The sequence below is a fragment of the Pseudophryne corroboree genome, chromosome 3, assembly GCF_028390025.1.
Source record: "Pseudophryne corroboree isolate aPseCor3 chromosome 3, aPseCor3.hap2, whole genome shotgun sequence".
Lineage (NCBI taxonomy): Eukaryota > Metazoa > Chordata > Amphibia > Anura > Myobatrachidae > Pseudophryne > Pseudophryne corroboree.
This window is the reverse complement of record NC_086446.1, coordinates 109,580,053-109,603,802: the sequence shown is the minus strand read 5'-3', so window position 1 is coordinate 109,603,802 and position 23,750 is coordinate 109,580,053. Positions and strand designations below refer to the sequence as shown.

Here is a 23,750-nt window from a genome sequence, read left to right as displayed (position 1 = left end):
GTTTGCAAATAAATATATATATATATATATATATATATATATATATAGTTCGCAAGTTTGTTCGGCACTCCAATACAAATATTCAGCTGCCTGCGTGCCCTTTTATAATTATGTAAAGTCAAAGTGTTTTCTGCATGCAGCAGCACACAAAACACGGCACTGCAGGATCTGGTTCAGCAATCAATATTTACTCCTTCAACGTTTCGGCTGCTCACACCCCGTCTACTGGAAGGTATAACAAACATTACAACAACTGATTGATTCTTACCCTATACCCCAGACCACGTGAAAAAGAGTCTGCTCCGGTCCCTGGTCGCATGACATCACTCACTCCAATCACTTGATGTAATGTTTGTTATACCTTCCTGAAGGAGGGGTGTGAGTCCCCGAAACGTTGAAGGAGTAAATATTGATTGCTGAACCAGATTCTGCAGTAGCTTATTTTGTGTTCTGCTGCATGCAGAAAACACTTGGACTTTATATATATATATATATATATAGCACACATTCATATTTACAGTACATACACACCCATATGAGGGTCCTGCTTGCACAAGTTTACAATCCAATGGGAATATGGATGTACACAATAGGGAGAAATGAGCAGAGTGGAAGAAAGTTGAATCTGCAGAGGTGGAGGCTAGAGTGAAAAATACTAAAATGAAGGACATGTTTGAAGCCAGGCCTGGGAGGCTTTAATGAAAGACTGACAGGAGGAGCTTCAGAAGCAAATGAGCAGCCCATGAAAAATCCTGAATGCTAAAGTGAGAAGATGAAATTGTGGAGGACGTGAGGAGCGATCGTTAGCAGACAGAAGAGGCTGGAGATGGGAATGGGTGAGGGGGGCAATAAACATTTTGCATATTGTCTCATTAGTCACTTACCCCCAGAATCTTTGGCTTGCCTTTCAGAAATGTTCTGATGTAAGCAGTCAGCACATCTATATTTTGTGGCACAACAGCAGCAACACTCCACTGTGGCACCTCGGGAGGGACATTACATGCCTGTGTAGCAAGAGAGACATTGTAGTCCTGGGGTTGTGGGCTGACATACTGGTAAGAGGTTGTCACTGATGCATTCATAGTGGGAATAGATGAGGGAGCATCTTGCAGTAAGGTGTTATAGGCGTACGTTTTGGCTTCACTGGCAGTGTACAATGGCATGGTAAAAACTACAACAGAACAGAAAGCATTACATCATTTTCTGCAAAATACAAACAATAACAACAACATTTTGTCCCTCAGCATTAAAGATTAAGGGGGTTATTCAGAGTTGGTCGCAGTTTTTTGCTATTTTAGCAAAGACTGCGACCACTAAAATTGCATTCTCGGGGCCACCCAGCACAGGGCATGCTGCCCAGCATGTGTGGCGCAACCCAGCGATGTGATCAAAAATCAATTTGTGATTGCATTAAAAAAACTAAAATAGAGAATGACCCCTGCCTACGCAGCCTGACTGCACCACCGCCATGTTTCTGATTGCAGGAAATGCTTTCCTGGTACACTTCCCCCCGGACGCCTGCTGCGTTTCAGTCTTAATGCGATCGGATCCTTCTGGGATCTGATCGCATGATGATTGGTCACTCATGTGCACTGCGGCGGCAACATGTGTGCACATGGATGAAAAGCGTTGTTTGCATCCGTCTCTGAATAGCCCGCAAAGTACAGTTTCATTTGACTAAATGGCTAAACAACTTTCTTTTAACATTGGCCCTCATTTATCAACTTGGAGAGTGATAAATAGCACGGTGATAAAATACCAGCCAATCAGCTCCTAACTGCCATGTCACAGGCTGTGTTTAAAAAAATGACAGGAGCTGGTTGGCTAGTGCTTTATCACCGTGCTATTTATCACTCTCCAAGACTTGATAAATCTGGGCCATAATTACTTATTTTCAGAGTTTGGTTTAAATGAAAATAATCATTAACAAAGCCTTATGCTTCTAAATATTAAGTAGATACCTGCTTTTCTTGTATCATAATTAAAATGTTCATTTGATGTTGTTCTCCTTGTTGCGTTGATATGACTGTGGACCTTATTCAGAGTGAAATGTTAGAAAAACGGAAGGATGAATAGGCCATGCTGCTTCTTAGCTACAAGTCAGGGTCAGATAGCGGTGTCCTCATTAGCTATGTCTGAATCTGACATGTTCCAAATGTGATGATGAATAACATCACTATTAGCCACCTTAAACCCATTGTTATCTTGGTTTGTGGGGGAACAGACAAACCAAGCATTTCAAACAAAAAAGTGGCAGTCCCTGTTGCTGAAGTGCTTAGTTTGTTAAACTGTGCATGTCCTTATTAATATACAATGTAAGGGTTAGAGGGCCCTGGTGGGAGGGCCTGGGTGGGAGATTTAGGAGAAAAACATGGTATTATCCCTCATGTTCAGACTCTCTGATGCACCTAATAAATTAACTATTGTTCTACTATTGTTGAACTACAGTATTGTGTGTTACACAATTAGGAAGTTGGAGGTGGTCAGTATTATGGCCAGCAGATCAGCCTCCTAATATTTATTAGTGTGTAACATGGCTTGATTTGAAGTTTGCAGCTCTGCTGTGCATCTATTTATTTTCTTGGCATCTCTTTCAAGCCTTGTCAGGAATCCTTAGCTATTAACGTTAGATTCTGTTACAGCCTTTTTTCTCTTCTCATTTGCTGCAAAACAGATATTTACTCATTTCAAAGTTATTTAACTTTCTAAATGAATCAATTAAGTAAATCAAATTTTTTTCCAATTAATCAATTAATGAATGAATGAATGAATCAATCAATCAATCAATCAATCATTGCTTTACCTGCCTGTCACTACATACTCCACTTCCATTTTCCTGTACTGATCTGGGGAATCCTGTATTTGAAAAAAAAAAAACTTTCTATGGAGTCATATCGTTTATTAAACTGCCATCCTGTCTGCCACTGCTGTGCTGCAATATTTCATAGATGTGCAATATCCTTAAAGTAACTGCCGTGTGTTTGTGCCTCTGCTCTTTCCCTTCATTAAGCCAGCCTTTGGCAAACATTGATGAACAATATTGTGAGCTGTGAGGTGGTCAAAATTGACTGGAAATTACTAGAAATTAATGTTATTGAGGTTGCTAATACTGTAGGAACAGAAACAGGCCCAAATGACATGATTTTAGCTGTTTTTAGCAATTAAAAAAACAAATATACAGATCCAAACTCATAACATTTGAGGGTAATTTTACAAAACTAAAACACAATATGAATCTATATCCAAAACCAAACGTAAAAGCACAAGAGTCACTGCATAATTCTCTAGCAGGAACTAATTTGCAGTGAGCGATGCTTTGCTGTTAACACATGAGGTACACATCTTGTATAATAATCGGTTTGACTATACAAAAAATATTAATCAATGACAATGCAGTAACTATTCACTCAGTATATAATATAATGGCCCTCATTCCGAGTTGATCGCTCGCTGCCGATTTTCGCAGTGCAGCGATCAGGTAAAAAAAAATGGCAAAACTGCGCATGCGTATGGGCCACAGTGCGCACGCGCAACGTACTTTCACACAAAACTATGCCGTATTTACACAAGGTCTAGAGACTCTCTCTGTTGATCGGTGAGTGACTGACAGGAAGTGGGTGTTTCTGGGTGGTAACTGACCGTTTTCCGGGACTGTGCTAAAAAATGCAGGCGTGTCAGCTGAAAACGCAGGCATGCCTTGGGAAACGGGGGAGTGGCTGACCGAACGCAGGGCGTGTTTGTGACGTCCCGGAGTGAAGAAAGGAAGATCCCCATGAGGCCACGTCCCCTTTGTTAGGTCACAAGCATTCCCGATATTGGCCCCGCAACTACTGAAATCTTTTCATTGTTGTGGTCCATTGTAGCCTATGGGCTACACTTGGAGGGATGTAGTTCCGGCAGGGTTCCCAAGGAACCCTATGCCGAAATTGACCACTTTGCTTGGTGGTCACCCTAACCTTGCGTGCACAGTGGCCCCAGCACCACACTCAGTGCATCGTAGGGATGGGCTCCTTTCATAGCCCCTCTTGCTGCCTGTGCCATGTGATACATACACCCGGTATGATTGCATTCTTAAATGCGATCCTGGGAGCTAATATCGAGCTCAAATCACATTGCAAATGTGAACATTGATAAATGGACGGACCCCTAGGTCATCTCCTTCTTTGCTTGTCAGCAAGAAATCAAACACCAGCCTATATATGTAGTGCTACTGTTCTTGCTGTCTTCATTTTTCTGTTAGGTTTTCCAGAGTTTTAGAGGTAAATTTAAGCAGCTGCTTGCTGTCAATTGCAAACTGATGGGCATTGATGGCAAATTACTAGAGATGTGCGGCGGGCACTTTTTGTGTTTTGGTTTTGGATGTGGATCCCTGCTTGTGTTTTGGATCTGGATAGGTTTTGCCAAAACCACCCTTTCGGGTTTTGGTTTTGGATCTGGGTGTGTTTGGAAAAAAACATAAAAATAGCTAAAATCACAGAATTTGGGGGTAATTTTGATCCTACAGTATTACTAACCTCAATAGCATTCATTTCCACTCATTTCCAGTCTATTCTGAACACCTCACTCCTCACAATATTGTTTTTAGGCCTAAAAGTTGCACCGAGGTAGCTGTACGACTAAGCTAAGCGACACAAGTGTGCGGCACAAACACCTGGCCAATCTAGGAGTAGCACTTCAGTGGCAGACAGGATGGCACTTAAAACAACTAGTCCCAAACAGCACATGATGCAAAGAAGTAAAAGAGGTGCAATGAGGTAGCTGTATGACTAAGCTAAGCGACACAAGTGTGCGGCACAAACACCTGGCAAATCTAGGAGTAGCACTGCAGTGGCAGACAGGATGGCGCTTAAAACAACTTATACGGCAGTACCACTTGACATATATACGGCAGTATCACTGGACATATATGGCAGTATCACTGGACATATATGGCAGTATCACTGTACTGAATTTATACAGCAGTACCACTGGACTTATACGGCAGTATCACTGGAATTATATGGCAGTACCACTGGACTTATACGGCAGTACCACTGGACATATACGGCAGTACCACTGGAATTATATGGCAGTACCACTGGACTTATACGGCAGTATCACTGGACTTATACGGCAGTATCACTGGGCTTATACGGCAGTACCACTGGACATATACGGCAGCACCACTGGCGTTATATGGCAGTACCACTGTACTTATACAGCAGTACCACTGGACATATACGGCAGTATCACTGGACTGCATTTATATGGCAGTACCACTGGATTTATACGGCAGTACCACTGGACATATATACGACGGCATTACTGTGTCACTGACCTGGGTTCGGAGTGTTGAGAACTCGGGGGCTCTTCCGATGATCGAAAGGAGGAATCACAGCTGGGCCGGAGCATTGATGGCCGGTTGTAGGTTTTCCTCATGCAGAACTAGCCGTAGTAACTGGCGTATAATGCTGAAGAATTAAATGATGATTTGAGAACGATGGTGAAGCACACAGAAGAATGAAGAACTTGTGAGCGATGCTGTAGAAATGAATGAGGATTTGAGAACGATGGTGAAGCACACAGAAGAATGAAGAACTTGTGAGCGATGCTGAAGAAATGAATGAGGATTTGAGAATGATGGTGAAGCACACAGAAGAATGAAGAACTTGTGAGCGTTGCTGAAGAAATGAATGAGGATTTGAGAACGATGGTGAAGCACACAGAAGAATGAAGAACTTGTGAGCGTTGCTGAAGAAATGAATGAGGATTTGAGATTCAGTGTAACTCTGGAAGTATGGAAGGCGTTCCACTTGGAGATATCATGTAATACAGGAAACACAGGAGGTGTCCCCCTAAGAGAAACACTGTAACTCGGAGAATGTCCCACTGAGTGATACACTGTAATGCTGGTAGCACAGTGAATGTTCCACGGAGTGATACACTGTCACGCAGGTAGCACAGTGATTGTTCCACTGAGTGATACACTGTAACGCTGGTAGCACAGTGATTGTTTCACTAGGTGATACACTGTAACGCTGGTAGCACAGTGATTGTTCCACTGAGTGATACTCTGCAAACGCTGGAAGCACAAGGAATGTTCCACTGAGAGATACTCTGCAAATGCTGGAAGCACAAGGAATGTTCCACTGAGAGATACTCTGCAAACGCTGGTACACAGGAGACGTTCAGTTTAGAGAACTCACTGAACGCTGCTAGCACTGGTGATCATAGAAGAGACGATACTCAGGCGCCGGAGCTCTGCACGGCGTCTTCCTTTGAACTTTCCGCTCTCTCCCAATTGGCGGAAGGGGCCAATGACGTCTCTTGCCCACCACGCTCCCATGAACGCCAGGCGCAATGGCGGTGCCCACACCCTGGGAACCCGCCAGAGGCAGCGCCAGCAAGACGCAACAACCCGGTGCCCACCGGGGGCAGCAACCGCCAAGAGACCCAGCGCACCCAGAGCGGTAAGCGCGGCAGCCGCAGCGCCGCGAGTGTGACAGTAACCCCTCCTCTAGGAGTGGACCCTGGACACTTTCCTGGTTTCGTGGGATGCTTAGAATGAAAGATCCGGACTAGTCGGGGAGCAGTGACTTCAGAAGCTTTGACCCAGCTCCTCTACTCAGGACCATAACCTTTCCATTCTACCAGATACTGTAAATTCTTGTGAAGATAACGAGAGTCAAGAATAGCTTTGATTTCAAATTCTGTTCCAGCTTCAGTCTCTACCGAGGTCGGCCTAGGAGACTCTGATTGGAACCGATTTAAGATGAGGGGATGAAGAAGAGAAACATGGAACGAATTTGGTACCCGAAATTGGGAAAGCAACCCCAATTTGCAGACAACCGATGAACCTCGGAGCAAACTTCATAGCGGGCACTCTTAAACGAAAATTGCAGGTAGAGAGCCATACCCTGTCACCAACTTTGTATTGAGGAGCTGCTTGCCGTTTTCTATCCTCAAATAATTTTTAGCGGCCAGAGATTTTTTTGAGATTAGCATGAACCTTACTCCAGATTTGACTGAAGTGCTGGAGAGTAGAAGCTGCAGCAGGAACATCCTCCGAAGGAGAGATGGGTAATTCTGGGACTCGTGGATGGAATCCTTAATTAATGAAGAATGGAGACTCACCAGTGGAAGAGTGATACAGATGGTTATGGGCAAACTTGGCCCAGGGTAACAGTTCCACCCAATTGTCCTGCGAAGGAGAAAGATAAACGCGGAGAAGAGTCTCTAAATCTTGATTGACGCGTTCAGTCTGCCCATTTGTTTATGGATGGTAAGCAGATAAGAACTTGAGTTTTATTTGTAAAGCTGAACAGAGGGCCCTCCAGAATCTAGCAGTGAACTGTACCCCTCGATCAGAGACTATCTCCCGAGGTAACCGTGCAGGCGGAAGTGTTCACGAATAAATAGTAAAGCCAACTTGGGAGCCGTTGCTAACCCGGACAACGGAACAAAATGTGCCATTTTAGGTAAGCGGTCAATAATCACCCAGATGGTATTGTAACCCTTGGAGAGGGGTAATTCGATAACAAAGTCCATGGAAATATGGGTCCAGTGTTTCTTATGAATGGACAGTGGACGAAGCAACCTCACAGGAGGCAGACAAAGAGTTTTGTGCTGAGCACATTGAGGACATGAGTTGACATAATCTTGTATATCCTTCTTCATGGTGTCCCACCAATATGACCTTCGTAGAAATTCACACATTTTTTGAACACCAGGATGACTGGAAAACTTGGAGATATGAGCCCACTGCAGCAACTTTGGACGAAATTCAACTGGTACAGACATTCTCCCAGGAGGAGGACCCAGAGTAGTGGGAGCTGCTGAAATAGAGACTTGACTGAGAATCAAACTTTTTTTCAAAGTTATTCTCCTCATCCGAGGCCGTTAAAGAACGAGACAGAGCATCAGCCTTAGCGTTGAGAGTCCCGGTACTTAATAACGAACGAGAATCGAGTGAAAAAGAGCACCCATCTAGCTTACCGGGAATTCAAGCACTGGGCCCTCTTGATATACAACAAGTTCTTGTGATCGGTATAGATCGTAATTAGGTGTTTAGCACCTTCCAATAAGTACCTCCATTCTTCTAGGGCAGATTTTATTGCTAAAAGCTCCTGATCTCCAATGGTGTAGTTTCATTCAGCAGGAGAGAACTTACGAGAATGGAAACCACATGGATGTAACTTCCCATCAGAGGAGTACTGTGAAAGAACGGCACCGATGCCTACTGAAGAAGCATCGACTTCCAAGAAGAATGGTTTAGAAAATTTGGTTGTTGGAGTACCGGAGCAGACATTAAGGCTGATTTCAACCGGGCAAACGCTACTTCAGCTTCTGAAGACCAGTGACTTGGGTCAGACCCCTTTTTGGTTAGGGCAGTAATAGGTGCAACAATGGTAGAAAATCCCTTTATAAATTTCAGCTAGTAATTTGCAAAGCCCAGAAATCTTTGTACTGCTTTCAAGGAGAGAGGCTGAGTCCAGTCCTGAATGGCAGTGAGTTTCTCCGGATCCATGCGAAGCTCCGTACCTGAGATGACATATCCGAGGAATGGAATTGAAGGGACCTCGAAGACACATTTAGAAATCTTGCCGTAGAGACGATTCCTTCGTAGGTGAAGAAGTACTTCTTTGACCTGTACTCTGTGCTCTGCAAGATTCTTAGAAAATATCAGAATGTCATCCAAGTACACAGTTCATTTACAAATCCCTGAAAAACGGCAGGGGCATTGCTGAGGCCAAACGGCATTACCAGATACTCGTAATGCCTGTCCCTGGTATTAAAGGCCGTCTTCCATTCATCCCCCTGTTGGATACGTATTGAATTATAGGCTCCTCTTAAGTCGAGATTAGTGAAAACGTGGGCTCCACGAAGTCTATCAAATAGCTCCGTGATTAGCGCTAGAGGGTATTTGTTCTTAACGGTGATATCGTTTAAGCCACGATAGTCAATACATGGTCTTAACCCTCCGTCCTTCTTCTTCACGAAAAAGAAATCTGCTCCAGCCGGGGATGTAGAGGGGCGAATGAATCCTTTCAGCAGATTATACTTGATGTAGTCCGACATAGCTTGGGTCTCGGTAATGATAAGGGATATGTGCGTTCCCGAGGTGGCATTCTCCCTGGGATAAGCTCAATGGGACAGTCCCAGGGTCTATGCGGTGGTAACTGATCGGCCGCCTGTTCTGAAAATACGTCTGAGAACTCCCGATAGGCCACTGGAATAAGCTCCTCATCCGACTTGGAAGATGCACGGAGCGGGTTAAAAGGAGTGAGACAATTAGAGTGACAAAACGAACTCCAGGACACTATTTGTGACGACTTCCAGTCGACGTGAGGATTGTGAATTCTAAGCCAAGATCGTGAGGCATCTCCAGAATTACGAGGAACTCCAGATGTTCTTGATGCAGAGCTCCGACCTGCAGCTTGATTGGCTCTGTGCGACTTGTAATAAGACCATTAGATATTTTGGTACCATTGATGGCGGTCAACGTAATAGGTCGTTTGACAGACTGTAACTGTAAACCCAGACTCTGAACACAAGAAAGAGAAACAAAGTTCCCTGCAGCCCCAGAGTCCAGCAGGGCTTTAACAGGTTTAGCTATAGACTCAGAAAACAGAGACACGGAGAGTAAACAATCCACTGTCGGAGAAGATTTAGATGTAACCCCTAACTCGACTTCTCCGGAACAAGCTAGGACTGCCCGTTTCCCGGACGGGACTTGCAGTATTTGCTAAAGTGATTCGCGGCTCCACAGTAGAGGCAGAGTTTACCCTCACGACGGTACTGTCGTTCTTCTGGGGACAGCAGGGATCGATTGATTTGCATGGGTTCATCCGAACTTGGGGTAACTGTTTGCATAGACGGGAGAGACCGGAATCTGGATCGATCCGACCGACTACGTTCGCCACCTCGTTCCGCATGCGGAGATCCACCTTAACGCAAAGTGAGATCAACTGTTCTAAGGAATCTGGCAGATCCCTAGTGACCAGCTCGTCTTTTAGACGGTCGGAGAGCCTGTTCCAGAAAGCGGCCCGGAGAGCATGATTATTACAGCGTAGTTCCCAGGCTATGGTCTGGAAGTGAATCACATACTGTCCCACTGAACGGGAGCCTTGACGGACTCGGAGCAGGTCCGAGGAAGCAGCAGTCATTCTGCCGGGCTCGTCAAAAATCCTTCGGAATGACGCGATGAAATTGGTGTAACTGGAAACCAAAGGGTCAGATCGCTCCCACAACGGAGACACCCAATCCAACGCTGAACCTTCAATCAAGGAAATAATGTATGCCACTTTGGCACGATCCGTGGGGAAGTTGTGTGAGAGAAGTTCAAAATGCACCTCGCATTGATTGAGAAAACCACGGCAATTCTTTGGATTCCCATTATAGCGAGAGGGAGTGGGAAGCTGAAGGCGTGACCTGATTCCGGACAAGGATTGAACATTACTGGTGGCATCCAGTGGTGCGGATACTGGAACTGGAGCCGGAACTACAGAATCAAGGGAAGCCTGAATTTGATCCAGCCGGCCGGATAATTCCTGGAGATACTGCTTCTCCTGGCCCTGTGCCGCCTCCTGACTCTGAACTCGGGAACTAAGTTTTGGATGGCACTTGATTCTGGGTTCCGATCCCCCGGGTTCATGTGGCCTGAGTATACTGTCACTGACCTGGACTGTTGAGAACTCGGGGGTTCTTCCGATGATCGGAAGGAGGAACCACAGCTGGGCCGTAGCAGGGATGGCCGGTAGAAGGTTTTCCTCATGCAGAACTAGCCATAGTAACTGGCGTATAATGCTGACTAATTAAATTATTTGAGAACGATGGTGAAGCACACAGAAGAATGAAGAACTTGTGAGCGATGCTGAAGAGATGAATGAGGATTTGAGAATGATGGTGAAGCACACAGAAGAATGAAGAACTTGTGAGCGATGCTGAAGAGATGAATGAGGGTTTGAGAACGATGGTGATGCACACAGAAGAATGAAGAACTTGTGAGCGATGCTGAAGAGATGAATGAGGGTTTGAGAACGATGGTGAAGCACACAGAAGAATGGAGAACTTGTGAGTGATGCTGAAGAAATGAATGAGGATTTGAGAACGATGGTGAAGTACACAGAAGAATGAAGAACTTGTGAGCGATGCTGAAGAGATGAATGAGGGTGTGAGAATGATGGTGAAGCACACAGAAGAATGAAGAACTTGTAATCATTGCTGAAGAAATGAATGAGGATTTGAGAATGATGGTGAAGCACACAGAAGAATGAAGAACTTGTGAGCGTTGCTGAAGAAATGAATGAGGATTTGAGATTCAGTGTAACTCTGGAAGTATGGAAGGCTTTCCACTTGGAAATATCATGTAATACAGGAAACACAGGAGGTGTCCCCCTAAGAGAAACACTGTAACTCAGAGAATGTCCCACTGAGTGATACACTGTAACGCTGGTAGCACAGTGAATGTTCCACGGAGTGATACACTGTAACATTGGTAGCACAGTGATTGTTCCACTCAGTGATACACTGTAATGCAGGTAGCACAGTGATTGTTCCACTGAGTGATACACTGTAACGCTGGTAGCACAGTGAATGTTCCACTAGGTGATACTCTGCAAACCCTGGAAGCACAAGGAATGTTCCACTGAGAGATACTCTGCAAACCCTGGAAGCACAAGGAATGTTCCACTGAGATACTCTGCAAACGCTAGTACACAGGAGAAGCTAGTACACAGGAGACGTTCAGTTTAGAGAAGTCACTGAACGCTGCTAGCACTGGTGATCATAGAAGAGCTCTGCACGGCGTCTTCCTTTGAACTTTCCGCTCTCTCCCAATTGGCGGAAGGGGCCGATGACGTCACTCGCCCACCACACTCCCGTAAACGCCAGGCACAATGGCGGCGCCCACACCCCGGGAACCCGCCGGAGGCAGCGCCAGCAGGATGCAACAATCCGGTGCCCACCGGGGGGGGAGGGGGGGGGGGGCGGCAACGGAGACCCAGCGCACCCGGAGCTGTAAGCGCGGCAGCCGCAGCGGCGCGAGTGTGACACACTGGATTTATACAGCAGTACCACTGGACATATACGGCAGTACCACTGGACATATATGGCAGTATCACCGGAATTATATGGCAGTACCACTGTACTTATACGGCAGTATCTCTGGACTTATACGGCAGTGCCACTGGACACATACAGCAGTATCACTGGACTGGATTTATATGGCAGTCCCACTGAACATATACAGCAGTATCACTGGAATTATATGGCAGTACCACTGGACTTATACGGCAGTATCACTGGACTTATACGGCAGTATCACTGGACTTATACGGCAGTACCACTGGACATATACGGCAGTATCACTGGACATATACGGCAGTATCACGGGAATTATATGGCAGCACCACTGGACTTATACAGCAGTACCACTGGACTGGATTTATACGGCAGTACCGCTGGATTTATACGGCAGTACCACTGGATATATAAGGCAGTATCACTGGAATTATATGGCAGTACCACTGTACTTATACAGCAGTACCAATGGACATATACGGCAGTATCACTGGACTGGATTTATACAACAGTACCACTGGACATATACAGCAGTACCACTGGATATATATGGCAGTACCACTGGACTTATACGGCAGCACAGGGACACCACCACTGGACTGATGCAGGACAACACAGCACCACTGTGACTGGACTGATGCAGCACAAGACACCACCACTGGACTGATGCAGCACAACACAGCACTGGAATGACACACATAAAACAGAGCAAGTCGCCGCACCACTTTCCCGCACAGACAGACACTGACAGACACTGAGGAGAGAGACATGTCCTCTCGCTACACTCTCCAGGATTGGAGTGAAAATGGCAGCAATGTTGGTGCCCCTTATATGGAATCCAAAACCCGTGAGAATCCGACAGCGTGATGATGACGTTTTGCCTCGTTCTGGTTTCCGAGTCTGGCGGGAAGTCCCGAGCCAGGCTTGGATCCGAGCTCGTAACATGAAGTTCGGGGGGGGGGAATCGGTTCTCGTGGAACCGAACCCGCTCTTTCTTACAAATTACTGTCCAAAAAATCAGTATTTACTAGGCATCGGTTTTAAGTGCCATTTTTCATCCACCATTGATACCCCTATCCTGCCGCAAATCCAATAAGAATCTGCTATGAGTTCTGGCAGATTTGAAGCACTGTACAGAACACTATGGTCTGACACAATAGAAGGGGGACACAACGCATCAAGTCACTAGTATGTAAGAGGGAACTAAGGGTCAGCTACTATGGGAATCTTCCCATTTAGGAACTCGAGTGAACATGCAACATTCCCTATGGTAAAATATACATATTGCATAGTCATAATCAACAAGGTATAATTTTCTTAATAGCTTTCCCAGGCTAACGTGTAGAAAATGAGAAAGATTAGATTAATCTTCACACACTGTAGTTATTATATTGGTGAAAATGTAATAGCCTGTGAATTGGAGTAATTGGCGAGAGTCCAGCAAGTCTGCCCAATGTTTTAAAGGGGCACTCATTTAAAAAAGCAAAAACAACCTGGTTTTGCCTTTTAAATGATTGCCACTTTAAAACATAAGAGAGACTGGAATGAATATCCCTGATGCCTGGAAGTCACAGACTATTACATTTTTCACCATCGTGACTTAGAAGAGAGAGTTTTTTTCTCTATCCTCAGAGACTAATAGGTTCTGTTTACTCATGTAAAATCATGTAATTCTGGGGAAATGAAACCTTTGTCAGGTGACATTGCAGAGACCACAGAGACAGCAAAAATTATGTGAATTGGGCCTGTTTTTGTTCCAACAGTGGGCCTAATTCAGATCTGATCGCTGCTGTGGAAGAAATTGCATTTTTAGATTTATGTATTTATGTAGAAAATGGTGTTTTTAAAACAAAGACCTTTAGAAAAGTAACTGATTTGAACAGCTATATAGAAAGAGAAAGTTCCCATCATCATAATTGGTTAGAAGGTATTCCCTTCAGCCAGTACATGAGAATAAAAAGAAATTGTACTGACTCAGTAGTATGTGAGAATCAAATAAAAGAGACCACTGAGAGATTCCTATCTAAAGGATACCCCGAGAGATTACTCGACCGGGCACAAAGTAAAGTTGGAAATATCAAGAGATCGGACCTTCTTATACAAAAGCCCAAACAAATAAGTACCGATGAGAATAAGACTAATTGGGCATTCATAAGTCAATATAATCCTTTGTTTAAGGATATTGAAAACATCTTTAAGAAAAATTGGCATCTTTTAAAAAAGGACCCAGTTCTGGGAAAGATAATACCTGAAGGTCCAACATTCATATATAGAAAAGCTTCATCTCTTAAAGATAAATTAGTTAGAAGCACTTTAAAAGACGGAACCAGAGTCAGCACTAGAATGAAGGGATTTCATAGGTGTGGACAATGTCTAATGTGTCGAACAGTCAAAAGTCCAATAAATAAATTCACCAACTTTACTGTAAATGGTGAAACTCATAACATTCAGGATTTTATCACCTGTCACTCTAAAAATATTATCTATATCATTGAGTGTACTTGTGGCCTTGCTTATGTCGGCAAGACGAGTAGAAATTTAAAAACACGTCTTGCCGAACATATATATAATATACGCAAGGGCTTGGAGTCTCACTCACTCTCTAACCATTTTAAGAATTTTCATGCTAAGAAAGAGTGTCAAATAAAAAGCTTTTTGGGGATCCAACAAATCAAGCCGACCTGGAAAACAAGAGATATGGAGAGTAGGTTGGCAAAGTCAGAAATTAGATGGATTTTTAATTTAGGTACCCTTCAACCAAAGGGTCTGAACACAGATTTTTAAATGAAGTGGTTTTTAACGTAGTCTTTTATAAAAAAAATGTAATTAAAAAATTCCATCCTTTATTATTTGTTCATGTTTTATCTGGTAATTTTCCATTCTGCTAATTATTACTATTTTTTTTTTTGGGGGGGTATCATTTGCTTGGACTCATTGGACTTCTAAAAAATCTTTGTTGGAGACATATGAATTTCACCTCAGCTATCCGTCTGGAATGCACTCCGCACGCATAATTCAGGATGCACGGACTCCTATTGGAACGCATGACCACATCAGTTAAAAGTTGATATTGTTTATTTTGTATTGTGTCATTCAGCGGGATGATCAGGAAGTGACGTGCAGGCCGATGGAACGCACAACGTCACTTCCTGTGTTTTTTCCTAGTCCGTCACGTCACTAGCTCTGACTTCCGGGACAGGAAGTGATGCGCTATGCTGTGGAATGCATACCGCCGCTTCCTGCTTGGGATGCCGGCACAGGTCGGTTTAATGAATACATGTGATTTAATTACACACCTGAGATTGTTCAGAATAATGAACAGGGGTATATATATATACCTCTGAAATTCATTCAGCCACTAAACGCTTCTGAGGAAGAACCCTTTGGTTCGAAGTGAATTAAGCGGCCGTGGCTACTGTTGGATTGAATGGAACTAGAATTTCTCTGAGAAACCCCTTCGAGTATCCAGAACTCTGTGGGACCTCTGCGAGACTTATCTCTTGATAAGTATATGTGACTCCATCTATCCAGCTTTTTATTACAAGTTCCTTTAAATTTTATGTTTTGTGAGTGCATTTGGTGCTAATTAAATTGTTCATTTTGCACATCAGGTTTTGCACTATTGCACTTTTTTTATTATCTTCTAGCTTTTCCTAATTTTGTCATAAGAAAGAAGCATGGAAGTCATCAACTGTTCCTAATTGTGAACCACCGTTACTGTGACATGCTTTCAAAAAACCTACGTTTGTGAGTTCAATATACAGATCATTAAAAGGAATTATTTCTTATATTGGCGTACTTGCACTATTGTTCACTTTCTTTTATAGCTATACCATCCAAGGGATCATTCCCCCATTTGGTTTCATATTCCATGTATTTGACCATATGAAAATTTGGCATTCAAAACCTTTGCATCTTTGTACAGTGTAAGCGCAATATTACATTTTAATTCTGTTTAACGCCTTGAGTCCTATTGTAGAAAGAGGGCTATATAAATTAAATTATTATCATTATTACAAATCACAATCTTTTTACAGCCACTAAGACAAAATGCATAAAACAAGGGTACAATAGCCAAGGATTCCCGACAAGGGTTGAAATTTATTGATTACTGTACTTTAAAATAAAAAAGACAAGAATCTGTCTAAGATAAAGGTCATAAAACAAGAGTACAACATTAATAGACAGGGATTCCTGAAATGCATTGATTCATTTAGAATCCAAAAAAGACAAGAATCTGCCTTGCAACGACTAAGACAAAAGACCAGAAAACAAGAATATAATATTAGTAGCCAAAGATTAGCAACAAGGGTTGAAATCACTGAGTAATTAATTTACTGATTAATTTAGAATAAAAATTCACAGTCACAAAAATCACACTAATAAAATATTAGGAGGCTGACCTGCACAGTATGGTAAGAATAAGCACGTAAATTAAATGTGATAATCTAATATATAAAAATGAAAATGTGTCCTTCTGTCCTTTTGTCTTTCTATACAAATCCACAGTTTACAAGTGAAGATCATGAAATTTTACATATGAGAGTATTAAAACACGGCGGAGGCTACTAAAACAATTTGAAATCAGCAGCACAGAGTATATCAAGAGACAGCATAACTCTGGAATTGCAGAAGCAATGTACTCAAAAATTTGTACACATATGCCTTACAATCTGGCAACAAACACTGTGGGGGGAAAGACACCTCTAGCACCCCTAGGGGTGAGGCAGCAGCACTGAGTATTTCATCAGACAGCATAATACCCCCTTCACATCGCACAAATAACCCGGTATCGACACGGCATATTGCCGTGTCGACACGGGTCAGTGTGCGATGTGAAGGCCCTTTCTGTGAATTAGCGGGTCGCCTGACCCGGTAATTCAACCCGGTATAAAAGAAGGATTATACCCGGGTTGATTACCGGGTCAGATGCGGTGTGAATGGGAGCCGTGTCGATGCAACACGGTTCCCATTCACAGCATAGGGAGAGGCAGCGCAGGAGATGAGCTCATCTCCCAGCGCCGCCTCCACCCCGGCCCCTGCTGCTGCTGCGCCCCCCTGCTGCTATGGCAACCGACCCGGTATATTGCCGGGTCGGAAAGCCAGCAGAAGGGAGCAAATGCCGGATCCCACCAGGTAAGGACACGTTTCTTTTACTGGGTGGGATCCGGCATTAGCGATGTGAAAGCGGTATAACTCTGCAATACCTGCAGCAATTTACAACAAACTTGGTACACATATGACTTACACTCTGGAAACAAACACTGTGGGGGTCAGCAGACACCCGAGCACCCCTAGGGGTGGGACAGCAGCACAGAGTATGTCAGCAGACAGCAAAACTTTGGAAGACCTGGAGCAATTTACACCAAACTTGGTTGCACACATCTGATTTACAATCTGGGAACCAACTCTGTGGGGGTTAGACACCCCTAGCAACCCTGTGGACAGCAGCACAGAGTATTTCAGGAGACAGCATAACTCCCGAATGTCTGGACCAATTTACTCCAAACTTGGTACACATATGACTAAAACGCTGGGAACAAACACTGGGGGGGCAACACACCACTAGCACTCCTAGGGATGGGCCAGCAGCACAGACTATATCAGGACATGCATGATATATCAGTGATGACAGGGCTGCATGTGACAGGGCCAGTGACATGATGTGAGGAGGGGAATGCAGGAAGCACAAACCCACACACTGACAATTATATAGTTGAAGTAGCACGGTCCCCCAGCAGCACAGAGTATATCAGGAGATACATAATGTGCTGCACTATTTAAGAAACTGTAAAAAAAACGCTCATTTCACAGGGGCACTGACATGATGTGAGGAGGGGAATGGAGGCAGCAGGAAGCCACAGACTGAGTGTTGTATAGTGGGAAGAGCAGGGTCCCTTGGGGGACCAAAAAGGGGTCCGGCCACTACAGAAAGTGCATCAGGGAAACAAGATATGCCTATATACTAGATCTCCAACCAACATAAATTAACGAACAACTAACATTCTAATTTACTATCCTCATCCCGTAGCAAAGCACAGGTATTCAGCTATCTACAATGTTATTTATACTGTGTGTTTAATATCTACATTTATTTTTTTTTAAAGACATTTTTAAAATCCCGGGCAATGCCAGGTACTCCAGCTAGTTATTTATAAAACACACTTGGACTTGTCATTAAACAGCTGAAGACTTGAAGGGTGAAATTCAATGAGCCACGGGACTTATCATTGACTTTTAGCTCCCAGGTTATGTGCCTGGAGGGAGCTAATCATTTATATCCCATGGTAAAGAGATTCCGGGTTAAGTGCTCACAGCTATGTAATTACTGCGCGTAGTAAGCTCATAGTAAGCTCCAAGGGTCCACATATTGAGGATTTCTGTCAACAACCCCCTGAGGTGCAAACAGAAATCCACAAGCAACCTCAGAGCTTACTGCGGGCAGTCAGTGACTAGCTCCGGGCTCTAAACCCAGGAGCTAAACCATCAGTTAGACCCGTGATTAACTGAATTCCCCTGAGAGAGTTAGAATCTTTTTTTTTTGCTATCAGTATGATCAGCATCTTATCTTCCTCTTTACTTTTTTCTAACCACAATGGCTACAAGAAAATAAAATCATTTCTGTTCCACTATAACTTGTACATTTAAGATAATAACAAATGTATGTAGGGTTAATCAAATTAGGTTTTTCAAATCAAATGTTCTTATCAAAATGATGACATTATTTTTTATTTGATCATCCCTATTGTGCTAATTATTTTGCAGTTGGAATATCATTAGTATTACAGGTTGAGTATCCCTTATCCAAAATTCTAAATCCCACATTTGTGGGTCGCCTACTGAGATAATGACATCTATATTATATATTGTGTGTATATATAGGTATATTATATAGATATATAATATATTATACATATATATGTGTCATTATCTCAGTAAGGGAACCATGTACCATGCCCATCATAAACAATGTTACATTTTCTACTGTGTCTCTTTCCATAAATTGGTGTCCTTATGATCCTGTCCCTTACCCATTGCCACAAATCATTGGGCATGACAATAATGACTTGTACCCTTCCCCTCGCCCAGTGTCCTAATATGCAGACGCGGTATATAAAAATGAATATATGTATGCAGCAATAAAATACTATACCAGAGCTGTGTATTCCACTTGAGCGTCACAGAGAAGAAACAAAATGAAATGCTAGCAAAGAACCCCAGTTACTCTGACTTCTGTTGTTCAAAACCTCCACCTTCCGGTGTGTGCAGCGTAACACTGTACAATTCCAAATTCACTCATTCTGCTCCCCAACTGAAATCATTTTGTTTCCTGCCACTTGTTTCCTGCCCATATCTCATTTATTTATTTAGTTACAGTTTCTTATGCAGCTCAGCTTGTTCCGTTGCCCTTTACAATTGGAACAACAGCAATAGAACAAAACTGAGTAATAACAGACAGACATAGAGGTAGGAAGGCCCTGCTTCATACGGAGGTTTTCGCGGGACAGTCCCGTTTTTTGGGGACTGTCCTGCTGTCCCACCCGCGGGCCGCAGTGTCCCGCGGTGGGAGGGGGTGCAGTTAGGAGGTTCTGTCTCTCGCTGCCCTGCTTAGCAGAGCAGTGGTGAATAGATGCTGTGCGCATGCGCACAGCGTCTATTCACTGGAGTCAGAGGGAGAGGGGGCATGCCAGCGGCTCACAGAGTGACGAAAACGGGGGCGTGACTCGCGATCGCGGGTCCTCCGCGAAGCCACGCCCCCTTTATTAGGCCACACACCCTTTTCGGGAGCGCGCGCGACTACACCACACGTGTGTCCCTCTTTAGAGAAGGGATAAGTTGGGAGTTATGCTGCTTGCAAGGTTACAATCTATAGGGAAATATGCAATGATACACAAGGATAGGTGCTACCTATTGGATAATGGTCCAGCCAGATAATTGGCTGTATGATATAGTCAACCAGCAATGTTGCCCAAGGGTCAGGAGGATGGGAAAGTGAAGAAAAACAAAATATGTGGACTGTACAGAGGGGATGTACAGTAATTAGATACAGGGCCGTTTCTAGACAATTTGGCTCCCAGTGCGAGATTTCAAAATGCGCCCCCCCCCCATATAGCCATAAAAAGAAAAAGCATGCGCGCGCCGTAGGCGCACACGCGCTCCCGACAAGGGTGTGTGGCCTGATTCAAATGGGCGTGGTCTCATTAAAGTGGGCATGGCCTCATCTGATATCATCACACCCACCACTGGGGGGGGGGAAATAAAAAAGTCGCCTTTTTACACATTACAGCAGGCAAGTGTCCCCATATTACACAGCGCGGCAGGCAGGTGTCCCCATTTTACACAGTACAGAAGGCAGGTGTCCCCATTTTACACAGTATGGAAGGCAGGTATCCCCATTTTACACAGTACGGTAGGCAGGTATCCCCATTTTACACAGTACGCAGGCAGGTGCCCCCATTTTACAAAGTGCAGCAGGCAGGTATCCCCATTTTACACAGCGCAGCAGGCAGATATCCCCATTTTACACAGCACAGCAGGCAGATATCCCCATTTTACACAGTACGCAGGCAGATGCCCCCATATTACACAGTACGCAGGCAGATGCCCCCATATTACACAGTACGCAGGCAGATGCCCCCATATTACACAGTACGCAGGCAGGTGCCCCCATATTACACAGTACGCAGACAGGTGCCCCCATATTACACAGTGCAGCAGGCAGGTGCCCCCATTTTACAAAGTGCAGCAGGCAGGTATCCCCATTTTACACAGCGCAGCAGGCAGATATCCCCATTTTACACAGTACGCAGGCAGATGTCCCCATTTTACACAGTACGCAGGCAGATGCCCCCATATTACACAGTACGCAGGCAGATGCCCCCATATTACACAGTACGCAGGCAGATACCCCCATATTACACAGTACGCAGGCATATGCCCCCATATTACACAGTACGCAGGCAGATGCCCCCATATTACACAGTACGCAGGCAGATGCCCCCATATTACACAGTACACAGGCAGGTGCCCCCATTTTACACAGTGCGGCAGGCAGGTATCCCCATAGGCAGGTGTCCCCATTTTACACAGTGCGGCAGCGGCAGGCAGGTTTCAAGTTGATGGGAAGGAAGGGGGAGAGGGGGGGAGAGAGAGAGAGAATACTTACGTCTTCCCGCTCTTCGGTCCCGCCGCCTCACGTCCCTCGCGCCGGCCGCCTCCTCCTTCTTGCTTATCTCCTTATCGCCTCTCCCGAGCGCTCCTGCTCGGGGGGGCGGAGCTTCGCGAAATGACGCGTTTGCGTCGTGACGTCACGACGCAATGCGTCATTCTGTGAAACTCCGCCCCCCGAGCAGGAGCGCTCGGGAGAGGCGATAAGGAGTAACAAAGTGCCGCGGCGGGCGCCCCGTGCGGTTGCACGGCTCGCCCGCCGCTAGAAATGGCACTGATTAGATAGGGAGGCATTGAAGGTTATGTGGGTGGGTCCAGAATTTGATAAGCTTGTCTGAAGGGGATCAGTATGATTTACCTACAATCAAAATCCCGACGGTCAAAATACCGACAACAATTGACCGACGGTCAAAATACCGACAAGGTCAAAATACCGACATGGTCAGAATACCGACATTTAAATTGTTGACAGGACAAAAAGTAGACACAAGTCATTTAAAAAAAAATATTGGTGTGAATGTCGACACCGTATAAGTGTACCGCGTACCCTCGTTCCCCCTCCATGTCCACTGGGATGGTAGAGTGTGAACAAGTCGGTTTCAATAAAAAAATCATGAAAAACTTGTGTCTATTTTTTTGACCTGTCAACATGTTAAATGTCGGTATTTTGACCATGTCAACATTTTTAATGTCGGTTTTTTGACTATGTCGGAATTTTGATCATTGGCCAATGGTTGTCGGTATTTTGACTGTCGGGTTTTTGATTGTAGGTAAATTGACTGCATCCCGTCTGGGGAGGTGAGTTTTCAGGGAATGCTTGAAGGTTTGGAGACTAGAGGAGAGTCTTACTGTATGTGGGAGGGCATTCCATAGAGTTGGTGTAGCCCAGAAAAAGTTCTGTAATGCTAAGTGAGTGTGTGCTAAGTGAGTGTGAGTAATGTGTGTGGATGAGAGGTGCAGATCTTGTGCAGAGCAGAGAGGTCAGGTAGGGATGACGTTTTTTTTTTTCTTTAAATGGGCATGCTCCAGAGCTGCAATGTGCATGCCCAGCGATGGTGCTGTGGCTTATGTCACAGTGCATTAGATGCTGCAGCATGTTGGGGGTGGGGCAGGGCGACTCAGGAGCGTTTGACATGTACAGTAAGCCCTGTTTTGTCATCGGCATGTCAGGCCAGTGTCTGCATCTTCCTATACAGATATACAGCCTTAGGGTTACTCGTGACTTTTATGTATAAGCATGGCTACAGTCCACCAGGTATGTTTAATCCCACATTATGGAGTTTTGCTGATGAGTTCGCTTGTTATAAGCAATACATTTGCCCCGAATATTCTTGTTAATGGTCGATTTGCTTTTTCTCTATTTATTTGTACAGTATGTTTGTTTTGTTTCCCTTGTCTTACTTTACTCAGGACCTCCTACTCACTTACTTAGCAAGGAGAGTTTTCAGATATTTTTAATTTTTTGTCTGTATTGACAGACATAATTTGGATTTAAGTCAGCCTTTCAAGACTAATTGATATTATGAAGCCCTCAACAGTTTTGTTTTGTTTTTTGCCCTTTTGGGGGGCTTTTTATCTCTTGCCAAGTTACCAGTTTTTCTTTGCCCGAAACCTTACCCTGCTCTCCCTCACCATACACCTTCAGTTTACCTTTTGTGTTTTTGGGGTCTATTCATGAAGCAGTGAAAACAGTGGAGTAGTGAGCCATTGGAGAAGTTGCCCATGGCAACCAATCATTGTTGTGGTAACATTTATAAAGTGCATTCTATAAAATTATACATAGCAGCTGATTGGTTGCCATGGGCAACTTCTCCACTGGCTCACTTCTCCACACTTTTTACTGCTTCGTGAATAGAGCCCAAATGTGTTCAAACTGAAATGTAATTTGCAAAAATTTTATTGCCATTATTAATTGATTATTTATATTTTCCTCTGCCCCTGTCGTAAGTGTTCAATTTGGGTCTTATGATGTATGGATTAATGGCCATTTGTTCATTTTTTGGGCAGGAAGGTCTACCTCTGCTTATAGTATGTTGCTTTTTTCCAGGGCTCATAGCATTAGGTGGTTGGGCCATTGAAGCCTTTGCTGGATGCCTACAAAGGGAAAGTGTTAAGGGCCCTATATACTAGGACGATAATGCCCGATTTCATCCATTCGGCCCGATATATCGGGTGAAATCGGGCATTTTTGAGGTGTCTCGATCCGATCTTATGCGCGATCCCGTGAGCATCGGATCGGATCCTCCAGATTGAATGTGCTGCACATTCAATCATGTCCGACCTGGGGGCACGGCTGGGATCGCCCAGGATACATTGTATGCAAAAGGACAGCATACAATGTATCTTGGGCGATCCTGTCCTCCGGGAGGCTGCCGGGGTGATCGCCTGCGACATGTCAGACGGACATGTTGCGTAAGTGTATGGGGCCCTTTAGTAGTAGAATGTTTTGACCTACCTAAATGTGTTGTTTTTCATCTTGGTGGTAGTGACATTGGTGTTCGGACTTCATTGGAGTTGAGTTG

At 44.3% G+C, this 23,750-nt stretch overlaps 1 protein-coding gene across 1 annotated transcript in view; it reads right to left on the bottom strand.

The window, feature by feature from the left end:
* Nucleotides 1–19,348, bottom strand: part of LOC135057520 (membrane-spanning 4-domains subfamily A member 4A-like) — a 67,595-nt gene extending 48,247 nt beyond the window's left edge. Inside the window, exons 1-2 of the mRNA XM_063963376.1 lie at nt 19,214–19,348; nt 885–1,171 (exon numbers count right to left, since the gene is read on the bottom strand). Of these exons, the coding sequence (XP_063819446.1) occupies nt 885–1,163 (279 nt within the window). The 5' untranslated portion in view covers nt 1,164–1,171; nt 19,214–19,348. The remainder of the gene's footprint in view (nt 1–884; nt 1,172–19,213) is intronic.
* Between the last annotated feature and the right edge of the window lie 4,402 nt (nt 19,349–23,750).